Source organism: Procambarus clarkii, chromosome 9 (genome assembly GCF_040958095.1).
Source record: "Procambarus clarkii isolate CNS0578487 chromosome 9, FALCON_Pclarkii_2.0, whole genome shotgun sequence".
In the NCBI taxonomy this organism is placed as follows: Eukaryota; Metazoa; Arthropoda; class Malacostraca; order Decapoda; family Cambaridae; genus Procambarus; species Procambarus clarkii.
In genome coordinates, this window is record NC_091158.1 from 28,548,265 (window position 1) to 28,567,321 (window position 19,057).

The 19,057-nt window shown below is 48.6% G+C and overlaps 1 protein-coding gene across 1 annotated transcript in view; it reads left to right on the forward strand.

Annotated features, from left to right (window-relative positions):
* The window catches only part of LOC123766095 (uncharacterized), a 902,969-nt gene that overhangs the window by 351,052 nt on the left and 532,860 nt on the right, over positions 1-19,057 (forward strand). Inside the window, exons 16-17 of the mRNA XM_069321294.1 lie at positions 8,428-8,615; positions 11,979-12,096. Coding sequence (XP_069177395.1) covers positions 8,428-8,615; positions 11,979-12,096 — 306 coding nt within the window. The remainder of the gene's footprint in view (positions 1-8,427; positions 8,616-11,978; positions 12,097-19,057) is intronic.

Sequence of the window (19,057 nt, forward strand, 5' to 3'; positions counted from 1 at the left end):
TCAAAAACCATGGCGCGCTCCACCCGCCGACGTGATGAAAGCAGGTGATGAGAGCAGGGTGGAGGGCCAGGCCGTCCACTAGACAGCGCTGTAATATTGAAAAGTGTATACTGTTTTCAACTTTGTCATCTCAATTCGCATCCTAGGTTTTCCAATTTGATATCAATGTGTTCGCAATAGAATTCCCCATACGATTAAATGCATATGAAGTCCGCAAGCCCAGCGTACCACCCACACCAAGCAAAGGTAAGAGCAAGGTACCCGGGAGCACTAAAGAGCCATGAAATGTGCACACTCTTTTCACTTTGGTCACCTCAATTCTCGTCTTTGGTCTTTTATTTTTATATCATTGTGTTCGTAATAGATTCTCTACAGGAGTATATGCATATATAAAGTCCAAAATCACGGCGTACCGTTTCGGCGTACCGAGCAAATCACGTTTGCTCTTTTTAACTTTGTTATCTCAATTCTGGTCCTAGGTCTTTCATTTTGGTATCAATGAATTCGCAATGAAGTTCTCTACAGAAGTATGTGCATATAAAGCCCAAAAGAACGGCGAGAAAGTGAGAGCAAGTTACCCGGGAGCGCTAAAGAGCAATAAAATGTGTACACTCTCTTCATATTGGACATCTCAATTCTCGTCCTAGGTCTTTCATCTCTGTATCATTGTGTTCGCAGTAGAATTCCCTACACGATTAAATGCAAGTGAAGTCCAAAAGTTCGGCGTGCCATCCGCAGCAAACAGAGAAAGAGACAGAGCGTTACCCTAGTGAGCGCTAATAAAGAGCAATAAAATGAGTTTGCTCTTTTCAACTGTTACGTAAATTCTGGTCCCAGGTCTTTCATTTTAGTATTAATGGATTCGCAATGAAATTCCCTTCAAGGGGGTATATGTATATAATGTCCAAAACCGTGTCGAAAGCAGGCCTATTTTTGTTTAATTTTTGACTCCATAGTTAGTCATCGGTGGCTATTAAAAAGTAAACTTTTGACTCTATACTTCGTCATCGGTGGGTGAAAGTGATTTATTAAGCAGAGTGATGCGCGTTGATACCAACTGTCCTTTATACCCATTCATTATCATCTTATCTTTCAGGCATAATGCAGCATATGATCTGGATTCTTTCTTTGGTCAGAAAAGTGTAATAAGGAATTCACATTCCTTGTTTTGTGAACAAATCTAGAGACTTGGCCAGCCACATTTCACCAATTACAGGGAGTGATCACTATTGGGCGCAGCCTCCTCTTCACTAATAGCACCGACCTCGACCAGTCTATGTCCGTCCCGTACCCCAGACGAGTACCTTGCAAAGCTTGGTGAGGCTAGCACCAAGCATCTGGTGTCCAGCTTCATTCAGATAATCTCAATCTGGTATATAAATTCTGCCCATTGTGAAGGTCACGACTGTCCAGCTCTCCATGTTCTGCTTATATTCTGGTGCAGTGAGCATGTGTGTGTTCTCAAGATTCTATTGTGTTATATTTTAAGTTGTAAAGTTTAACTTGTGTTTTCAATATTGGCGGTTATGATCTTCGGAGTTGGTCGTTTGCCGCCCCCCCCCCCCGTCCCCCTCCTCTGGGCGCGCCCAGACAGTGTCACTAGCTTTTTGGGTTTTGGGGGAGGCGGACAAACTCGGTCCGAGGTGTTGCTATTTTGTCTTTACATTAGTCTGATGACCTCGTAGCGGTATTTATGTAAGCCGAGTGTATTACTAAGGTGATGGATCAGGATTATCATTGTGTTTCACGCTTGGATCTTTTTGGAACAGTGTGGTAGGTAACATTTTTGTGTTAAGCAGTTTCTGACTCTGCAGGGGGGGGGATCTTTTCTTTCCTGAGAGGACTTAGTGTTGTGGGCAGGTGAGGACATGACTGGGATTATGGAACCCCCCCCCCCCCTAGTGATTATCTGTCACTCCCCGCACCTTTTTCAAGACCTTACAGCCAGCAAGGGACTAGTGTACCACTGTTACTAAGGGCTGGGGGCCCTATATTTTTCTGCAGGGATATTCCTGCGCGGGCCCTAAGCCTCTGGCTGGCCCACTAGGTATTGCTTGTTTCTGTTTTACTTGGGCGGAGTATGAGTATTTATGACTCGTATGGTCGCTTCAGTAAGATTTTGCCATATATGTTTAACAACTTCTTCTGCTCTGTTGAATCTAAGTTGAAATCTTAGGGGCCCTAATGACCCCTAGCGACTTGATTAGTACTATTGTGATTTTTGCTCTAGGTGAACATATATGTATATAATATGGTGTCATACATATAATTATGCCCTCAGTAAACTGGTGAATTTTTGTTGGACCTTCCCTGATCCCCTAGACGTAATATTGTAGGTCAGGGGGCTTTTGGTAATTTCTGGAAGGTTCTACGCCGCCAGTGATGCTGTGGAGCTTCGTGACACGACACTCGGCCCCCAACTACACCGCAAAAGTAATCCTGTGCCTCCAGCAGAGCAGAAACCAGCCGCCCGCCACGACTGAGGGCACACCAGGACCTAGATTCAGGAAGATCTGTGTATTTCTTCGTAAGTGGGTTTGCTACGAAGGTTCCTAAGTGCGCCCTAAGAAGATGCTTAGGTGCGATTCAATAAGGTCCACTTAGGAAGAAATTTGTTGGTGCACCTGCGTGCCGATAGAGGTCACTACTGTGTTTCGTTTGGCCAATCAGAGAGCAGCAACATTCTTCATATTGAAGATTTAGCGCTGGCTTATCGGAGCTCTACTGCCTCCTATTTACGTCGAATATTCTTATAAAATTAGTATATTTCTAAGTAAAACAATGTTTTTTCAACTTCTACAGCCAGCACCGACATTGTAGTAAACAAATATGTTACATTTGTTGTTTACCTACGTAATTCTCAGAGATACTGTGTAGCTGTCCTTGTTGCTCGGAAGATGCGCTGACAATTATTGTATATATTTACTGAATTTACCCAAGAGCCACTAACTATCTAGTGGCCTCGAAGAGGACAGAAAGCCGGCGGCTTGTTAAAGGGCCCGCCAATTGTCTTAATGATATTTTTCAGCTGGAATTTGGCATTTACGGCTTCGGCGGGTAGGCGTTTCCATGGGTTTATAGCCTTATTGGTGGAAAAAAAATCTGTTTTCAGTCCTACTTGAGAGAACATACTCTCCAACACTATACCTGTGATTGTCCTGTTATCAGTGACTTCTTACCAAATGGTATGAGGTATTTTGAGCTCTGTAATTACTTCATACACTCAGGAATATTGGAAGATATTCTTGTGCTGCACCCAGATTTTGCCAGTGGAGGCTAATAGATCAGCATTAAGTATTTTGTTCTCTCCTAATTCCATGTATGACTGGCCATCCTGTGAGGTGAGAATGTTGGATGAGCTTGTAGCTGGTTTTTGATCTACACTGTGTGGTCCTTTATACAGAATAGGGAAGCAGCACATTGCTGTGTATACCTAAACATGTTTAAAAATACATTCTTTGAGAGGAGTCTGGTAGAAACTGGTAAGAGTAATTGTAATATAATGTTTCCATGATTCAGTGCTTACCTCTTGTGAAAATTGCTTAGAGTTGTTTAGTCAGAGTTGATTTGTTTTTTGTATTGAGGCTGGTATTTTCTAAATTGATTCCATGTACAGTATTGTATGTCTAATCATCCTGTGAGATGGGAGTATTAGATAAACTTATAGCTAGTTTTTTATCTACACTGTGTAATATTCCATATAGAATAGGGTAGCAGCACATTGCTGTGTATACCTAATCTTCTTAATAAAAAAAAATCAGTAATAAAGATTTTAAATTATAGTTTGTATTATTGCAAATTCATTACTGTATTATCCTTATTATTGATTGTTGCCGCCGAAGGCGGCTAGTTTATTGTGCACCCCATACTCATCCTGTGAGCGGTAGCGCAAAAGCATTACAGAGGGCACAAAAGGTCTTTATCAGACCTCATCTTAGATTATTACATAAACAATTTCTTCAATCCTTCACACCTTATAGATACAATGTCAGCTAGTTACAGAGAAAGTGCTATTACAAGAGCTACATATTTACAGTAAGTCATCATACATTAATGGTAGGTCTTGTCGTTAATACATAATAGTTTGGCCAATGGGGATATTACAGAGTCATAGGGGAGCTTCTGTTTATTATTAGTCCTCACAATACACTACTTGTTTCTGAATCTCATATGTCGTTCATCTACTGGAAGATTCTAACTGAGTATCTTGATGACACTGTACTTGTTCTTATGAGATTCAGAGGCCGCCATTGTTCTTTTGTACTTTATCAGTCTGCAGTTTCAGGAAAGCAAGTATGTCTACATACCGGTTGTAGTGCTTTATTACAGCTTCTTTTTCCTCTTCAGTCAGCACATCACCTGTCACCATTTCTTTAAATGTGTCACGGCGGAACCATCTGGGATGTGGCGTGCGCGGCCCGAGGCGGGCATCCACGTCCAGTTGAACTTCGTCACTATCACTACAAGCGTCACTGGTTTCACTTTGTTCTTTACCACAATCACTTTCAACATTTCCACTACTGTATTCCTTCAAACAGAGTTTATTAGACCCGGTATCAACATCTTGATCGTCATCACCATTAAAGTTCTCACCCTCAGTGTCACTACGTTCATTATCAGGATCAGTTGCGCCATAATAATCATCGACAGCACTATGCGTTTCTACGTGGAATAGTTTACCTCTGTTCATAGCGCACTGCGTTGATGAGGCTGGGGTGTGGGGAGCCGTGGTGGGAGAGCCCAGCTGGTGTGAAAGCTGGGACACCCCCTGCTGGGGTCTCCCCTGGGGTACTGGCCGCATGGGAGCACATGGTGGTACCCCAGGTTGGTGTGGCCTGCACTCAGTTAAGACTCTCACAGTGTCCTGAAGAGTGGTTATCATCGTCTTTTGGTGCATGATTTCCTTATTGTGTTCGGTTATCTGCTTGGTCAGGTTTTCCACAATTTGTTTTGTTTTTCTACTGTATGCATAAGCTCACTAATTTTCTGTGCCTGATCCAGGCCCCCCGACCAACATGAATTGGTAGGGCCTACAACTGTGTCACTCGAGCTACTAGCCGTGGTGTTGGAGTGGTTGGGTAAGGGAGGGGAGTGTGACGGAGTGACCGGTGGGGGCACAGCAGATGAGCCAGGGTGGTTACTGGCGCCCCCAGCTGGTGTACCCCGGGCAGCCCGTCTCGGCGGGAATGAGGCACAGTCCCCATGCCAGGCGGGAACTCCCTCCATGTGACAGTTTGCACACCTCAGTTTTAGTGCACCACCCTTTTTAGCATCACAGACGTTGCATGCTTTCCGGCACAGTGGCCACACCGCTCATCATTCCAACAGTTCCTTGCAACATGATTCCACCGTTGGCACTTGTAACACCTGCGCCTGGGAGGGGTGTAAATCTTCATTGTTAGTTGCCGATAAGCACATGGAACAGTAAATCTTTCCGGCGGAGTCTCTTCGCTGGTCCAGTTGGCGAGAATAGTCTCTCTGCCCTTTGTTCTTTTCGCATTGAAAATATATTCATGCTGCTCTACCAGTGTGTGATCCTGGTAGAGGTCCAGACCAAAAATGATGACAGGTGTCCTGTGGGTATGAGCAGGCGGTGGTGGTTTCCTCATTGTTATACCAGCAAGCTCTTGAGTACAGAAATATTGCACCATCTCATCAGTACTGCTCATACGAACATGGTTTGCATGTCTATTCGCCAACCAATACCCACCACCAGGGTGTTTTTTGGCTGCCTTAGCCAACCATCATATTTTGCTGCAGTTCCCGTGCCCGGGGGAAACTGCAGGTTGGTTCTTTTCTTCTCATGGTTACGATTTATGATATTTTTGACTCCTTGTGTCTTCCTCCGGGACGATACAGTTGTCCAAGGAGTTTCGTCACTATCAGGCTCCTCCTGTCCAGCATTTGAGTCCACTGTGAAAGATACCATGCTTGTATCTTCCTCGTGTAGACCACTTGATGTACTAGCACTCTGGTGTGAGGCCACTGAGGCAGCACCTGCCTTAGAGGCAGCAGTCGCCATGCCTCGAGTGTCGCCTGGGCAGGTTCACAGCTGCACACAGCACGAACCACAGAGTTACACATCAACCACACAGCAAAGGTACTCCAATCATATCGCACGATCAGAAGGAAAGATTCACACACTGTTTATGCATGCAGAAGCACTGCTAAGAGGCGGGGCACGAGGAGTTAGGCCTCTCTGCTCCACATAGGCGCGCTTGTTTTCAAGGTCACTCAGTCCGAGCTAAGATTCTTGCCAAATGTATCATTTTGTCACATGTGTAGCTCCTTAGTGTGCTTATTAAATCATGTTGACCATGGATCATTAAGATCTCATGTTGATATGTAATAGTCATATTTCTTTTGAACTGCTAATCCATGCTAATCATTCATTAAATTATGCATTAAGTCTCAATTTTTCACTTCCTTGGATATACTGTATAGTACAAAAAGATAGGATAAAAATAAACCAGTAATATTTCTTTCATTATATTTTTCATTTAAATAACTGCATCAATATTTTTACAGCTGACAGGATTTGTTTTACCATACAGGTGCATTATTTGTTAAAAAAAAATTTGGTTTATTGTTACACACAATGGTGCTACATAGCCTTCCCGGCATGGTGCCTTCTTTTGATAATTAGTTGTTCAACACCCAAATTGTATAACAGGAAGAGGTCTTGGACCCCTACTTCCCTCTCTCTTTTTTAATAATGTATATAGTCATAATTATAGCTTTAAATATTCAATGAATAAAGTTTTTGACATTTTTACCCTTCTCCTTACCTAACATCATTTGTGCAGCATATTTTTATTTTATGTCTCACCCAGATTTAATTTCAAAATAAAACCAAACTAAATAAATTAGAAATGGGTATGTATAGCTAAGGTACACCTTTACTACTAGGTGAACAGGGGCATTTGGTGATAGTAAATGATCCCATCAGGCAGGGCTCATCACCTTCTCTCATATTTCATGTTCAGCAGTGTTTATTTACTTAATAACTACTGGTATAATATCTTGCTATTATAAAACTAATTCTACTATCATCAAACACATATTTACTTCGAGTTTCAAGCAGAGAATGCATATATAACTAACACGAAGGATTCCTCTTCACTAGATTCACCAGCTATAATATTTTGGTCATGTTACAATATCATAAATCGATCCCAGTGTTATGTAGTAGAGAAAAAATGACTTATATCCAGTTTACGTAAAGCTACGAGTGGTCGAAACCACACTTAAATCCCAGAATGAACTTACGAAGGTTTTTCCACTTAGGGTAGTTACTTGAATACGGACGTAGCCGCCACGAAGGCGCTAAGAAGGAAAACGTTCTTAGCTAAGAGGAAAAACCTTCGTAAGTACCTTCCTGAATCCGGCCCCAGGACCCCACCGAGACCCACCAACTCCTGGCACCTCTCGGCCAAGCCGGCTCCGGACACGGTCATCCCGCCGGGAGAACCAGCCAGAAAACGTTTAAAATCAATCAACAATCCTGTGACCCAAGGCGATATGTGCGCCAGGTGTCGTCCAAACCGGACTGTTGAATAGGAATGCTAAACGGAAGTGTCAAATCCAAAATCGCGAAACAACGTGATCCGGAGGCTTCCTGGCGGAGGTGTCCAGACGTCCACTCGCCGTCAAGGATGAACCAAGCGTCCTAACACCAGTGTGGAGTCACTTGGTGACTCTGTTCACAACCCGTCCTCTTACAAATTACGTCTCTTTTTGATCGACTGAGCACTCAGGCTAAAAAATTACGTAAATCAAAATTAAATCGGTTCATAAAAGTGACGTACCGTCCCATTTTCTGTTTTAGGTCCTCTGGCTTAGGCTATTAGGTTCGGAGAGGACACTTTCAATTAACGGGTTTCATGACGGTTTGAAACCTTAGGAGAACTTCCTGCCCTTCTAACCTACCAGAGGACCCTTAACTTGCTGTTTTGGAGAAAAAATCCAATTTTTTTTTAAATTATCTTTCATTTTCAAATTACGGCCTTTTTTGGCTGTAGAGCATACGAGCGAAAAGCGACTTAATTAATTTATAAGAGGACATTTTGGTTTACAGTGCTGGTGTTGACATCTTGAGGCGGCTTGGGGAAGTTGTCAGCTAGCAACACGATAATGGCGGTGTATGAGCGGCTAACGATCGCTTGGGAGATGTTTTTAATAAATTTTCAGCAAATCATTCAGTACTGGACAGTAATACCTCTAATACCTCCCTCCTCTCATTAATGATCCGGTGGTGGCGTCTGAAAAGACTGCCGTTGTGTCAGGGATTGGAAGTCCCGCCTGCGCGGCTGGTCTGGTGGCCAGGCCGGGTGACAGCTGCATGTTGCAAAGGGAACAACCGATCGGGATCTGCAGTGAGGTTTCAGTATACTTAGAGAACCTTATTTATGGAAGTAATTTTGGCAGGTGGAAGTGACGAGTGGGTGGGCCGAGGTTGATGAGAGTGTGTGGTCGTGGAGCGTGGTGGGGACGCCTCTGAGGCTCTCCCAGCACCAGGGGGGACTGGTTTCTCTGGCAGCCGCTTCTCGTCTCGACCTCCTTAGGTTGCTCACTAACCCCAGTGCATCCACCCTCTACATGGCGCTCAAGCCTAGGTAAGTCCACAATATTGCGTTTGTTAATTGTTGACATTTACGTGTGAAACATTTTCGTACAAATTTGTAAACCCAGTACATGGAACATGTTCAGCATGAGCGAGTAGATACTGTTGCTGGTGGCCGTTAACAGAATTACCAACGCTCTTTAGTATGTGAGGTAGCAAACAGTCACTGGGGTACACGCATTCATTGGAAGCAGCCCTCACGTGCAAGCAGTCGTCGAGTGCAAGCAGTCATCAGATAAAAGCTGTTGTTGGGTGAAAGCTGTCATGAGTATTCTTTCCATACATATTCCTGCAGAGGCTGTGATGCAACCCTCTGGCTGGCCCATTAATTAAATGTTACTTGTTTCTGTTTTATGTAGGCGGTTTATGAGTATTTGTGACTCATATGGTCGTTTCAGTAAGATTTTAGCCATATGTGTTTAACAACTTCTTCTGCTCTGTTGAATCTAAGTTGAAATCTTAATGGGTTTGTAACTGTGCATTGTGTTAGATAATGTTGCAGTGGTCTGTCGGGCATTTCTCCACAGTGCTGACATTTCCTCTCATCTTCTGGAAACTGTAAGCCTATTATTTCCCATGCATACGTGTATCCAAGTTTGATGCGATGTAAGTGTACTTCTGTTTTTCTACTGCTCCCTTTCATCTAACTAAGTGGTTCGTAGTTGGCGGAATTCTTATTGCAACCCGCAGATCCTGATGTTGCAACTGCTGTGTTGTGGTCACTGTACATCTTTTGCCTTGCTCTATTTCTAAATAGCACTGCCTCGTCAGGCAGTGTCTCATGGACGCTGCCTGACGAGTTTAAGTCCTCCTGGCAGTCAATTTATTGCCACTAGTAAACCAGGTTTTTTAGTGGTCTAAAACTATGAATAATATTTACAGCTTACTGAAAGTACCTTATCTTAATACTAAGGTATATACTTTTAATTATAATATATATATATATATATATATATATATATATATATATATATATATATATATATATATATATATATATATATATATATAGTGTGTGTGACTGAAAACTCGCACCCCAGAAGTGACTCGAACCCATACTGCCAGGAGCAACGCAACTGGTAACTACAGGACGCCTTAATCCGCTTGACCATCACGACCGGACATAAGGAAGTGATAGCCGAAGCTATTTGAACCACTTCCCCGCTGGCACTCGGATGGTAATCTTGGGCATAGCATTTTATTAAATCACCTCATTCTTTGGGGCACACGTGAGGAACACAAATGCGAACAAGCCTGAATGGTCCCCAGGACTATATGCGACTGAAAACTCACACCCCAGAAGTGACTCGAACCCATACTGCCAGGAGGTGAGGTGATTTGATAAAATGCTATGCCCAAGATTACCATCCGAGTGCTGGCGGGGAAGTGGTTCAAATAAGTTCGGCTATCACTTCCTTATGTCCGGTCGTGATGGTCAAGCTGATTAAGGTGTCCTGTAGTTACCAGTTGCGTTGCTCCTGGCAGTATGGGTTCGAGTCACTTCTGGGGTGTGAGTTTTCAGTCGCATATAGTCCTGGGGACCATTCAGGCTTGTTTGCATATATATATATATTATATATATATATATATTTATCTATATATATATATATATATATATATATATATATATATATATATATATATATATATATATATAGATTGTGACGGTAACGCGTTGGTGTTCGGCTGTTCAAAAGCTAGGGGTATGGCCTCGTCACACATAAAAACAAAAAAGAGAAAATCTGGAACTTCGTCTGTGGTAAGGTAATGGGAAGACACACAAAACACAAGTAAATTTAACAATGAGATTTTAATTACGTTAGAAAAGCAAAACATGAATAAAATGGACATAAAATTCGTATCATAAAATCAATCAAAGTAATAAGAATAATCAAATGACAAAATGAAAAGTTACGTTAAGACAAGTGAGTAATAACAAGTGAACAATATATACAATCAGATAATAGGTGCAGGAATATTGGCTTTAAGCTGCCACCTCTCTTAGTACACGTAAGCCAGAGCTTAGTCTACCAACGAGACGTGTTAACTTGTTGAAAGCACTGGATATTCTGAGGTCTGTAGGTCGTGTGGCCCCAGACATCAGGTAGTGTGGCGGGTGGAGGGCAGGTGCAACTGGACACGCAGCCAATCAGCGATGAGCAGGCGACTGACAGGTAGTTTGGTGATTCGAGTGGCGGGGGGGGGGGGGGGAGCAGGTGTTCCTGGTGCTGCATACGTTTGCTCTCTGGCAAACCTTGGTGTTGTATTTGTTGGATATTTCTTCCATATTAGTTGTATATAGCGACGAACTTAGGAGGGAAGAGCAGGCTCAATCTCTTGAAGGAGATTATCGTCACAATATATATATATATATATATATATATATATATATATATATATATATATATATATATATATATATACACACACACACATACATAACTGAAAACTCCACACCCCCGAAGTGACTCGAACCCAGACAGCCAGGGTCACTATGCAACTGGCGTATCTGGAACCTTAACCACTTGACCAACCGTAACTGTACAAAAGACGATGGTCGCTGAGGATATTTTCCCCACCGTCTCGACGGCACTTGGTGGTGAGATTGGGCATAGTTATTTCATCAAATCACCTCATTTTGTGGGGCCCCATTGCCCATTAGTGTGACGCCTGGCACCTCCCTTCACATTAGTGTGACGCCTGGCACCTGTCTTCACATTAGTGTGACGCCTGGCACCACCCTTCACATTAGTGTGACGCCTGGCACCACCCTTCACATTAGTGTGACGCCTGGCACCACCCTTCACATTAGTGTGACGCCTGGCACCACCCTTCACATTAGTGTGACGCCTGGCACCACCCTTCACATTAGTGTGACGCCTGGCACCACCCTTCACATTAGTGTGTCTCATATGTCAATGATTTCGACAAATCAATACCGTTGTTGATAGTTTGCCTCATGTTATGGATCCTGTTCATGTTTATTAAACAACTACTAGGAAGAATTATGTTATTCACGTGGTTTTTACCATGAATTCGGTTGTTAGGAGATGATTACTATGGTTTTCCAGTTAGCTATTAATAAATATTCAGAATTGGCATGTAATATATTGTGATGTACAGTAAGCACGAGGAGAGTGACTGTGGAGACGCTGGTCATCTCCAGCAGACAGACTTGGAGAATAAGGGAGAGTTGTCTCCTAGGCTCCCTTCACACTGGAGCCTTCACTCGTCTTCCTTCACTCTCAAGACGTTTCCCATAACTCTCATGTTGAGTAAGTGTGTGTTGACCTTTGATATCAAGTTGTTATAGTTGATGTGGCGACTTGAACGACTAAACTGTGTTGTCTTGCAGTTTGGGAGTGTACTCCTTGAGACGGCTGGCAGTCGCATCTCTGACGGGTGATGTCACAGCCTCCTCCTCCATGCTGGCGTCTGGCGCCGTGGACGTCTCCGCCACCTTGGTGGTCCAGGTTAGTTGTTGTCACTAATGCCCAAGCGGCTCTCTTACTTTCACTCGCTCCAGCCTCCGCCCATCCCCAGCCCAGCCCCAGCCCAACCCGCGCCCAGCCCCCAATAGTGGGAAAGGCCCCAAGTAAAGGCCGTTTTGCTTTACCGACGGCCCCGACTTGGGGCATGGGTTTTTTCTATATTTTCCTAACGGCCCAAACTTGGCGTAGGGTTTTTTTTTACGTTACAAATGGCAAGAGCCCCAACTTGGGCCCTATCTTTTTCATTACCCCTGGCTAGTGATTGCTTCTACTACCCGAAATTTTCGCTCAAATGGATGAAAAGGCCCCATCTTGGGGCCTATCTTTTTCGGTACCCCACTGATCTTTGCACAGACATCGCTAATGGTTAATAACGTCACCCAGTCTTCATCTTCTTTGTATAAGACTGTTTTCTGTTATTGTGTATTTATTCCCGATGCATACTTATCTGGAAGTTTATATATATATAGTGTATAGCAAAGGATCGTTTATTGAGCATAGAAATTAAAGAAATCCACTATCAATTTCGTATGAAACAAAGGGGAGCAACACAGAGTATGAACTAACATATATCTCAGCGTTCACCCCTGTTACCAAACCAGTATTTACCCAGGTCTTTTCCTATATCTAAAACTAATCCAATTTATACTCATGGTTTCGTATTCTATCTCGTGTTGATACGTTTAATAGCCTATTAATATCCCCCCTTTGTAATGTCCATTCTCCAACACCTCTATCGTGTTACCCCCTATTTCGTCGCTTTTCTATAGAATGTAATGTAAGCTTTGTCAATCTTTCTTCAATGATTGCTTATCGAGCATAAGACAAATAAAAACTGAAAAACCCGCTGTCAGTCATTTGTGTGAAAACAGATCCCCCTCCCAGGCATGGTGACGTCATTATGGGATTCAGTAGTAATCCAAATATTGCTGCTAGCCTTGTGCATGTCTCACATTTGATCAAAAGCTTGCCTCCCACACCTCACTGAAGCATATAACAAATGAAAAATGGTGTACAAAAATATAAACTACATTGAGTAAAAAAGCAGCTTCACGTGTTTTGAAATAAGGCCTTCTGCAGTTACCTTCATTCTGATATTCTAATCCCTAATGCGGTGTGATCCACCAATGAGTGCACAGCATCTAGCCGACGTTCTACATGCGGTTCCTAGGAGGTTCACACATTAGTGCAATCTCATAATCGCTCTCAATACCTCAACTGTACTCTGTGTTTCATCACCGGCTCTGATGCTCGTATTTTTTCGCTCATTGCTCACATTTTTCTGTTATTTAATTCATAAGCTCGAACAAACCCTCCTAACCTAACCTATTATAAAACATACAAAATATACATTTCTACAGACCCGTTGTTGTTGTTTTAGCGACGTCACAAAAAGTTGTCTAGTATAGGGATAGGATATTGTTAGCCATTAGCATAAGTGTTAAGGCACCACAGTAACCTGACTTTTCAAAATGGTGTGACGTCACCAGATGGCCAATGCTGCCTTTGGCATTGTACTTGCATATGTAGTATGTTAAATGTTATTATTCAAAATGGCTAGACTATCCATCCCTGCTTAACCTAATCAGAGATTTCATAATATGCATTTTCGTCATCCACAACTCTAATCATTATACACTGATAAGTTCAAAAAACTAAAATAGTTACCCAAATGTTGTACGACAATTTAAGCAGAATTGTACGTCTGGCAGCATAGGGGTGAGCTGAACATAAGAATGAAGGTAACTGCAGAAGGCCTATTAGCCCATATGAGGCAGCGCCTATATATTTCCACCCAATGTCATTCATATACATGTCCAACCTATGCTTATAACAATCAAGGGAACCCCCCCCCCCCCACTTCCAATATTAGTTTAAAATAATGGTTTATAATAAAAAACGCACATTCCAGTTTTATATGCAACAGCAATTATGAAACGCTGTAGCTAGATATCGTACTATAATCCACAAGTAGTTACCGTACACATGGCAGCTCAGCGGATTAGTAGCTGTGTTCATAGGCTTGTGAACTGTTTTCACATCGGTCAAATAGCCATCCAAATGTCGCACCGCAATTCATCCATTTAGCATCTCAGCTGGATGCTAACCACTATATTCATAGGCTAATAATTTCTACACCTGGTAGAGGCTGGTAGTTAAAAGGAGGCTGGGGGGTTAGAGGGAGGCTGGGGGGTTAGAGGGAGGCTGGGGGGTTAGAGGGAGGCTGGGGGGTTAGAGGGAGGCTGGGGGTTAGAGGGAGGCTGCGGGGTTAGAGGGAGGCTGGGGGGTTAGAGGGAGGCTAGAGGGTTAGAGGGAGGCTGGGGGGTTAGAGGGAGGCAGGGGGGTTAGAGGGAGGCTGGGGGGTTAGAAGGAGGCTGGGGGGTTAGAGGGAGGCTGGGGGGTTAGCGGGAGGCTAGAGGGTTAGAGGGAGGCTGGGGGGTTAGAGGGAGGCTGGGGGGTTAGAGGGAGGCTGGGGGGTTAGCGGGAGGCTAGAGGGTTAGAGGGAGGCTGGGGGGTAAGAGGGAGGCTGGGGGGTTAGAGGGAGGCTGGGGGGTTAGAGGGAGGCTGGGGGGTTAGAGGGAGGCTGGGGGGTTAGAGGGAAGCTGGGGGGTTAGAGGGAGGCTGGGGGGTTAGAGGGAGGCTGGGGGGTTAGAGGGAGGCTGGGGGTTAGAGGGAGGCTGGGGGGTTAGAGGGAGGCTGAGGGGTTAGAGGGAGACTGGGGGGTTAGAGGGAGGCTGGGGGGTTAGAGGGAGACTAGAGGGTTAGAGGGAGGCTGGGGGGTTAGAGGGAGGCTGGGGGGTTAGAGGGAGGCTGGGGGGTAAGAGGGAGGCAGGGGGGTTAGAGGGAGGCTGGGGGGTTAGAGGGAGGCTGGGGGGTTAGAGGGAGGCTGGGGGGTTAGAGGGAGGCTGGGGGGTTAGAGGGAGGCTAGAGGGTTAGAGGGAGGCTGGGGGGTTAGAGGGAGGCTGGGAGGTTAGAGGGAGGCTGGGGGGTTAGAGGGAGGCTGGGGGGTTAGAGGGAGGCTGGGGGTTAGAGGGAGGCTGGGGGGTTAGAGGGAGGCTGGGGGGTTAGAGGGAGGATGGGGGGTTAGAGGAAGGCTGGGGGGTTAGAGGGAGGCTGGGGGGTTAGAGGGAGGCTGGGGGGTTAGAGGAAGGCTGGGGGGTTAGAGGGAGGCTGGGGGGTTAGAGGAAGGCTGGGGGGTTAGAGGGAGGCTGGGGGGTTAGAGGGAGGCTGGGGGGTTAGAGGGAGGCTGGGGGTTAGAGGGAGGCTGGGGTGTTAGAGGGAGGCTGGGGGGTTAGAGGGAGGCTGGGGGGTTAGAGGGAGGTTGGGGGGTTAGAGGGAGGCTGGGGGGTTAGAGGGAGGCTAGAGGGTTAGAGGGAGGCTGGGGGGTTAGAGGGAAGCTGGGGGGTTAGAGGGAGGCTGGGGGGTTAGAGGAAGGCTGGGGGGTTAGAGGGAGGCTGGGGGTTAGAGGGAGGCTGGGGGGTTAGAGTGATGCTGGGGGGTTAGAGGGAGGCTGGGGGGCTAGAGGGAGGCTAGAGGGTTAGAGGGAGGCTGGGGGTTAGCGGGAGGCTGGGGGTTAGAGGGAGGCTGGGGGGTTAGAGGGAGGCTGGGGGGTTAGAGGGAGGCTAGAGGGTTAGAGGGAGGCTGGGGGGTTAGAGGGAGGCTGGGGGGTTAGAGGGAGGCTGGGGGGTTAGAGAGAGGCTGGGGGGTTAGAGGGAGGCTGGGGGGTTAGAGGAAGGCTGGGGGGTTAGAGGGAGGCTGGGGGGTTAGAGGAAGGCTGGGGGGTTAGAGGGAGGCTGGGGGTTAGAGGGAGGCTGGGGGGTTAGAGGGAGGCTGGGGGTTAGAGGGAGGCTGGGGGGGTTAGAGGGAGGCTGGGGGGTTAGAGGGAGGCTGGGGTGTTAGAGGGAGGCTGGGGGGTTAGAGGGAGGCTGGGGGGTTAGAGGGAGGTTGGGGGGTTAGAGGGAGGCTGGGGGGTTAGAGGGAGGCTAGAGGGTTAGAGGGAGGCTGGGGGGTTAGAGGGAGGCTGGGGGGTTAGAGGGAGGCTGGGGGGTTAGAGGGAGGCTGGGGGGTTAGAGGGAGGCTGGGGGGTTAGGAGGCTGGGGGGTTAGAGGGAGGCTGGGGGGTTAGAGGGAGGCTGGGGGGCTAGAGGGAGGCTAGAGGGTTAGAGGGAGGCTGGGGGGTTAGCGGGAGGCTGGGGGTTAGAGGGAGGCTGGGGGGTTAGAGGGAGGCTGGGGGGTTAGAGGGAGGCTAGAGGGTTAGAGGGAGGCTGGGGGGTTAGAGGGAGGCTGGGGGGTTAGAGGGAGGCTGGGGGGTTAGAGGAAGGCTGGGGGGTTAGAGGGAGGCTGGGGGGTTAGAGGGAGGCTGGGGGGTTAGAGGAAGGCTGGGGGGTTAGAGGGAGGCTAGAGGGTTAGAGGGAGGCTGGGGGGTTAGAGGGAGGCTGGGGGGTTAGAGGGAGGCTGGGGGGTTAGAGGGAGGCTGGGGGGTTAGAGGGAGGCTGGGGGGTTAGAGGGAGGCTGGGGGGTTAGAGGGAGGCTAGAGGGTTAGAGGGAGGCTGGGGGGTTAGAGGGAGGCTGGGGGGTTAGAGGGAGGCTGGGGGGCTAGAGGGAGGCTGGGGGGTTAGAGGAAGGCTGGGGGGTTAGAGGGAGGCTGGGGGGTTAGAGGGAGGCTGGGGGGTTAGAGGAAGGCTGGGGGGTTAGAGGGAGGCTGGGGGGTTAGAGGGAGGCTGGGGGGTTAGAGGGAGGCTGGGGGGTTAGAGGGAGGCTGGGGGGTAAGAGGGAGGCTGGGGGGTTAGAGGAAGGCTGGGGGGTTAGAGGGAGGCTGGGGGGCTAGAGGGAGGCTGGGGGGTTAGAGGAAGGCTGGGGGGTTAGAGGGAGGCTGGGGTGTTAGAGGGAGGCTGGGGGGTTAGAGGAAGGCTGAGGGGTTAGAGGGAGGCTGGGGGGTTAGAGGGAGGCTGGGGGGTTAGAGGGAGGCTGGGGGGTTAGAGGGAGGCTGGGGGGTAAGAGGGAGGCTGGGGGGTTAGAGGAAGGCTGGGGGGTTAGAGGGAGGCTGGGGGGTTAGAGGGAGGCTGGGGGGTTAGAAGAAGGCTGGGGGGTTAGAGGGAGGCTGGGGGGCTAGAGGGAGGCTAGAGGGTTAGAGGGAGGCTGGGGGGTTAGCGGGAGGCTGGGGGGTTAGAGGGAGGCTGGGGGGTTAGAGGGAGGCTGGGGGGTTAGAGGGAGGCTAGAGGGTTAGAGGGAGGCTGGGGGGTTAGAGGGAGGCTGGGGGGTTAGAGGGAGGCTGGGGGGTTAGAGGGAGGCTGGGGGGTTAGAGGGAGGCTGGGGGGTTAGAGGAAGGCTGGGGGGTTAGAGGGAGGCTAGAGGGTTAGAGGGAGGCTGGGGGGTTAGAGGGAGGCTGGGGGGTTAGAGGGAGGCTGGGGGGTTAGAGGGAGGCTGGGGGGTTAGAGGGAGGCTGGGGGGTTAGAGGGAGGCTGGGGGGTTAGAGGGAGGCTAGAGGGTTAGAGGGAGGCTGGGGGGTTAGAGGGAGGCTAGGGGGTTAGAGGGAGGCTGGGGGGCTAGAGGGAGGCTGGGGGGTTAGAGGAAGGCTGGGGTGTTAGAGGGAGGCTGGGGGGTTAGAGGGAGGCTGGGGGGTTAGAGGAAGGCTGGGGGGTTAGAGGGAGGCTGGGGGGGTTAGAGGGAGGCTGGGAGGTTAGAGGGAGGCTGGGGGGTTAGAGGGAGGCTGGGGGGTTAGAGGGAGGTTGGGGGGTTAGAGGAAGGCTGAGGGGTTAGAGGGAGGCTGGGGGGTTAGAGGGAGGCTGGGGGGTTAGAAGAAGGCTGGGGGGTTAGAGGGAGGCTGGGGGGTTAGAGGGAGGCTGGGGGGTTAGAGGAAGGCTGGGGGGTTAGAGGGAGGCTGGGGGGTTAGAGGGAGGCTGGGGGGTTGGAGGGAGGCTGGGGGGTTAGAGGAAGGCTGGGGGTTAGAGGGAGGCTGGGGGGTTAGAGGGAGGCTGGGGGGTTAGAGGAAGGCTGGGGGTTAGAGGGAGGCTGGGGGGTTAGAGGGAGGCTGGGGGGTTAGAGGAAGGCTGGGGGGTTAGAGAGAGGCTGGGGGGTTAGAGGGAGGCTGGGGGGTTAGAGGGAGGCTGGGGGGATAGAGGAAGGCTGGGGGGTTAGAGGGAGGCTGGGGGGTTAGAGGGAGGCTGGGGGGTTAGAGGAAGGCTGGGGGGTTAGAGGGAGGCTGGGGGGTTAGATGGAGGCTGGGGGGTTAGAGGGAAGCTGGGGGGTTAGAGGGAGGCTGGGGGGTTAGAGGGAGGATGGTAGATAAAGGGAGGCTGGGGGGTTAGAGGGAGGCTGGGGGTTAGAGGGAGGCTGAGGGGTTAGCGGGAGGCTGGGGGGTTAGAGGGAGGCTGGAGGGTTAGAGGGAGGCTGGGGGGTTAGAGGGAGGCTGGGGGTTAGAGGGAGGCTGGGGGGTTAGAGGGAGGCTGGGGGGTTAGAGGAAGGCTGGGGGGTTAGAGGGAGGCTGGGGGGTTAGAGGGAGGCTGGGGGGTTAGAGGGAGGCTGGGGGGTTAGAGGGAGGCTGGTAGATAAAGGGAGGCTCGGGGGTTAGAGGGAGGCTGGGGGGTTAGAGGGAGGCTGAGGGGTTAGAGGGAGGCTGGGGGGTTAGAGGGAGGCTGGGGGGTTAGAGGGAGGCTGGAGGGTTAGAGGGAGGCTAGAGGGTTAGAGGGAGGCTGGGGGGTTAGAGGGAGGCTGGGGGGTTAGAGGGAGGCTGGGGGGTTAGAGGGAGGCTGGAGGGTTAGAGGGAGGCTGGGGGTTAGAGGGAGGCTAGAGGGTTAGAGGGAGGCTAGAGGGTTAGAGGGAGGCTGGGGGGTTAGAGGGAGGCTGGGGGGTTAGAGGGAGGCTGGGGGGTTAGAGGGAGGCTGGGGGGTTAGAGGGAGGCTAGAGGGTTAGAGGGAGGCTGGGGGGTTAGAGGGAGGCTAGAG